The sequence below is a fragment of the Embiotoca jacksoni genome, unplaced genomic scaffold, assembly GCF_022577435.1.
Source record: "Embiotoca jacksoni isolate LCO1_2020_lvr unplaced genomic scaffold, fEmbJac1.0.p SCAF_14, whole genome shotgun sequence".
NCBI lineage: Eukaryota > Metazoa > Chordata > Actinopteri > Embiotocidae > Embiotoca > Embiotoca jacksoni.
Window position 1 is genome coordinate 7,714,561 of NW_027185274.1, and position 5,382 is coordinate 7,719,942.

General features: G+C 38.2%; 1 protein-coding gene across 1 annotated transcript; it reads left to right on the forward strand.

Moving 5' to 3' along the window:
* Nucleotides 1–1,205: 1,205 nt before the first annotated feature.
* Nucleotides 1,206–4,162, forward strand: mmp13b (matrix metallopeptidase 13b). Its single transcript, XM_069147294.1, has 11 exons — nucleotides 1,206–1,343; nucleotides 1,455–1,565; nucleotides 1,866–1,993; nucleotides 2,126–2,274; nucleotides 2,420–2,545; nucleotides 2,641–2,796; nucleotides 2,950–3,070; nucleotides 3,314–3,447; nucleotides 3,540–3,699; nucleotides 3,844–3,947; nucleotides 4,062–4,162. The coding sequence occupies exons 1-11, from the start codon at nucleotides 1,209–1,211 to the stop codon at nucleotides 4,160–4,162; spliced, it is 1,425 nt and encodes a 474-aa protein (XP_069003395.1). The 5' UTR covers nucleotides 1,206–1,208.
* The last annotated feature ends 1,220 nt before the right edge of the window (nucleotides 4,163–5,382 follow it).

A 5,382-nucleotide genomic window follows, 5' to 3' on the forward strand; every position in this document is an offset into this window, starting at 1 on the left:
CGTTTGCTGTTCAGCACTGAACACAAAGTCCAATGTGAATGTCATTATGAGTAATGAATAATTCTCATAAAAAGTTAAGGGATCACCAAAATGTTTACAACATAAACGTGTCAAAATTTCATGACAAGCATCTTATATGTTATACATGTTATAAAAAAGTTCTTGACATCTTCCACTCTGGACCAAATTGGTGGATTCTCCAATTGACTGTCACTCCTTGAGCCATGTCACTAACATGGCTGAAAATTTCAACTTTTCTACTGTACTTTCTATGATCAAATAGACATTTCATTATTTTACCTCTTTTATAATGTGCGGCAATGTGTATAATGTGTTTTCTAAGAGAGGATAATTCAGAATCTAATATACCTTTGTTTTTGTCGTAGGTCAGCAGGGTTTTTACATTGTGACCAAATGGATAATCAATTAGTCATTTATGATTTGTGCAATGTTGGAAAAACTCTGATTCATATAACACAGCAAATGTCAGGATAGGAAACACCTACATCAGGAAGAACTGATTTTAATTATCATGAAACGGCAATTTATTAGCAGAGTTATCTTAATATGTTGAATGCAATCATATAAAGTGTAACGTCAGGAACATGTAAATCACATGTTTTAGATTTAACATTGTCATCATGTCCTTTATTTTGATGTGTGTTTGTTAGTCATGTATCAACATGAGAACCTAAAATAAGACACAGACTATCATGAGACCAGCAGCAACATGAACAGATTCCCAAAATTCCCTATTTTTTTTTTTTTTTTTTTTTTTTTTTTTTAATGACAGGGCTTTTTATTAATCTTCCAACTGAAGGAGATGCACAGATGTAACTGATGTAACTTTATTAAAAGGATAAATCAGAGTAATTTTTGAATGAAAACATGACACCCCTTCCAAATGTGCCAGATTTTAGAAAAGGATAACACAGTGATTAATTTTGCCTCATAGACACATTGCAAGGGATCTATTGGAAAACTCCTTCAGTCATGGAAGTTTGGGAAATGTTTTATCATAGTATTTCTGTTGAGTTCAAAGCAATAAATTCAAACCGCAATCGTTGGAGTTTTGCAGATACAAGCACATTCTCAACCATCAAAGGAGGAAGTGGGTAGGTGCTTTTACATGAATCACTGGGAACCTTTGAAAAAAAAAAAAGTGGACCCAAAACACTATATATACCCTTCAGAGCTTCTTGACCCCAATGACTGGTTTGGACAACACAGAGACAACAACGATGATTAGTTTTCTGCTGCTGCTGCTGCTGCCGGCGCTAGTCGCTCACTCCTCTGCTATGCCTCTGCCATCTCAGGACAAAGACAACTTGCTCTTAGCAGAGGTAAGATTTATCATTCAGCCTCGTAAGCTGCTTCTTTGGCACAATCAATAAAATTATATATAGTACACGCCACCATGTGATTCAGTTAAGTTTTTGTTCTCCTTCAAACAGAAATACCTTCGTCGCTTCTATGGCCTTTCAGTTGGTCTACAAGGCAGAAAGACGTCATCTGGTGCCTTTCAGACCCAAATCAAGGAAATGCAGAGATTCTTCAAACTCAAGGTGACCACATGTGGAAAATATCCAATTACGCCTGTGTTTTATGGGTGATCATTCCCCATGTAGCTCGCTTTGATCCACAATCATGGTTTTGTTGGCTTTGATGGTCCTCTTATTCACATATGCCACCAATAGTTTCCAAAGCAAACCCTGAGGTGAAAACAAAATGTTACTTGATGAAGCAAAGAGCTGAACAGAATCATGGGAGTAAATGTACTTATAAGTACTTTTACCAACAATTTCCACTGTTTTTCGGCAGCACGTGTTCCTCTGTGACATATTTTCTTTCTACCTCTTGTGAAGGTGACAGGGAATCTGGATGACAACACTTTGGAGCTGATGAAGCAGGCCAGATGTGGCGTGCCAGATATCGGGGAGTACAACCACTTTCCCCGACACCTCAAATGGCAAAGTAACAATGTCACATTCAGGTATGCATCAAAACAATACTTGTGACGGTGACAACTATAAATTCATAAGGAGTTGAGCTATTCATGTTTTCGTAAGAGTGTTGTGTAATTTATTCACTCACTGCCCATGTCATCTATCCCCTGATGTTTTAGGATATTGAATTATACACCAGATCTGCAGAAGTCGGATGTAGACAGAGCCATCCGCAATGCGCTGAACATTTGGGCGGACGTCACTCCTCTGACTTTCAGGAAGCTGCACACGGGCAATGCTGACATTATGATCAGCTTTGGATCAAAAGGTACAAAATGTCTATAACAGCATCTGAATGAATATGTACTGAAAAACTTCACGAAAAATACACTGCATTCAGCTGTAGAGTAGACATTATAATGGGGCATAATCTGCTCACTGTATTCAATACTTGCCTGGCCTTTACTCTGCAGAACATGGGGACTTCAACCCTTTTGATGGGCCTAATGGACTGCTGGCTCATGCCTACCCTCCTGGCCAGGGCATCGGAGGAGACACGCACTTTGATGAGGATGAACACTGGAGCAAAGATTCATCAGGTAAGAATTATTCACAAACCAGTTGCTCAACTGTCTTTTAATGATTACCACAAATAAACAACAATGTTTCTGACTGAGTGTCTTCTTCCCTGCAGCTTACAACCTGTTTATAGTGGCAGCCCATGAGTTGGGCCACGCCCTCGGTATGTCCCACTCCTCGGATGCAGGCGCCCTGATGTACCCCGTCTACTCGTACACCACAGGCTACCCACTGGCTGAAGATGACATTGAAGGCATTCAAGCTCTCTATGGTGGGAAGATGCACGATCTGTGTTTAGATTTAAAGCGTATTACAAACTTAACTCCTTGAAATCAAATCATGACTGATAATTGAAGACTTGTTTTATGTTTTCATCATGGAAACAGTGTGTGAATGGTGAATTAATGGCAGATGTCAATCACAGGTCCTAACCCAAACCCAAGGAAAGTGAAGCCAAAGCCTGATGCACCAACCAAATGTGACCCCATGTTGAGTTTTGATGCTGTCACAGAACTCAGAGGAGAAACCATCATCTTCAAAGACAGGTACAATAAGAATCTGTATGACACAGTAGTAATGTGTTTTTACATACAACGATGGTGTTTTAGATCTCGATCATCAAAGACTATCTTAAACATATAATCTATAACCTATAATCCCATCATGGGTTCACAGAGTGTGTGAACAAGATCTAATCATGCTGGGACTAGATTCACTGTGTATTGTTGTTGAAGTTGTAGTTGATTTAATCATGCTGTATTTTGTTAACATGCTGCACCTTGTTGCAGATTCTACTGGCGTCTCCATCCTCAGATGGTAGAGCCTGAGCAGACATTGATCCAGTCCACATGGCCCTCCCTCCCCAAAAAAGTGGATGCAGCTTACGAGAACCCAGAGAAGGATTTAGTCATCATATTTAGTGGTGGGTTATATATATATATATATATATATATACTTTCTGGTTATTTCTTAAATACGAGGTACAGACCAAAACTCAGTTGTGTGTTTCAACAGGGATCCGAATGTGGGCTCTGAATGGATATAACATCGTGGATGGTTACCCGAAGTACATACACAAACTTGGCCTTCCCAAAACCATAAGGGAAATAGATGCAGCTGTGCACATTAGAGACACAGGAAAAACCCTGCTCTTCACTGAGGAGGACTATTGGAGGTCTGTGGAGGCACATATTACATCTCAGTTATTTTAACATTTAGAAGTCTTTAAATCTGCATGTAATACCATATTTTTGGGGTAAAATTCACACTTTTCACATGGAATTGTGTATTCAGGCTTTCGGTTATTTGTCACTCACAGCTATGATGAAGCAACAGGCACCATGGACAGTGGATACCCACGATTGATTCAGGATGACTTTCCTGGGATGGATGACGAGATCGATGCTGTTGCTCATCACTATGGTACTGTATTATGAAATCTTAACTAACACACTGTAGTTCAAATGTATAAATGTAAAATGTTTTACTCCAGCAGTCCAAAAATCTCTGACAGTTTCAATCCCTGCTCTCTTTCAGGACACTTGTACTTCTTCCATGAACACAAGCAGTATGAGTACAGTTACACCTCCAGGAAGGTCATTCGCATCATGAGGACCAACTCCATTCTCAACTGCTGATGAGGTGGACCACTGCAGTCACTCCTGGCTTAGAAATGTGTGTAAATATACTATAGCTGGCTATATGGCACACAACACACCATGACTATACTGCACATATGTGTTAAAGTGAGACATAGGAAGATGTATGAGCAGTGAAAGGGACAGATGCAGGGAGGAGTCAACCGAAGAGAAATGTTTATTTTCAGTAGTGCTGGACACAGAATGCTAAAAAGTTCTTAGTAAATATATTTAATCATATTTTTTCTATTTATTTTACACCTGTATATTTTTACTAAAAATCTTTAACAGGTTAAGTTTCATGACTGGACCGTGAGCTTAGTATTTGATTACTTACTACCGTTATATCTTTGTGTTTAATTTAAAATAAAAGAGCAATAAAAAGTTATGACTCCAAATCAAATGTGAATTGAGGATAGTTAGTCTACATTCCCAATGTTCTCCACATAAATACAATCATTTTGCTCATTGAGTAATAATACAAAGAGTTTTAACTTGAGTGAGAAAGATCCACTTAAACCAGATTCCTTAATTTTTTTTTTTTTAAATCAAATGTTGTTTATGCACTGGTACATTTTGTGTGAATCTTCGTTGGCAAATGATTTATGAAATAAAATTGTAGTTTACAAAAAAAAGGGGCATTCACTGTCATCTGTTTTAACATCATTTACAAATTTTGTTCAAAAGCTTCTTATTTATTGACAGTCATTTTTTTGCCATGTGTGATGGGTCTAAAAGATGAGAGCTACAGATGAAAACTGGAAGCAGATTGACGTATGCTGCCACTCACAGGCTGCATGGTTGCATACAACTCACTGGCCATCTATAGTAAAACGCAGTCAGACAGAAGAGGTTTAAATTGTAATCCTCTTCCAAGTATTTGTAATGTTTCCTGGGGCCCCTATGCAAACTTTAAGGTAATAATTTGCAGGAGGGTTATTTGTTTAAAATCGTGCAGCTATTATAGTCCAATGTCATTAAAAGACAGGCTGAGAGTTGTGGATATAATCATTTTTTCAATAGATCGACATGCAACATATTCCTTATTTGCCTCTTTGCTTAACTATGTGCATCTTGAAAAAATTGTAAATGTTCAATCCATGAGGCTTATACCTCAACAAAAGGCCAAATGTAAAGACCATTCCTTCACTGGTTGTATTGTGCTTACAATGCCACACACATCTCATTCGTTTGATTTATACCTGAACAACAGAGTGCAA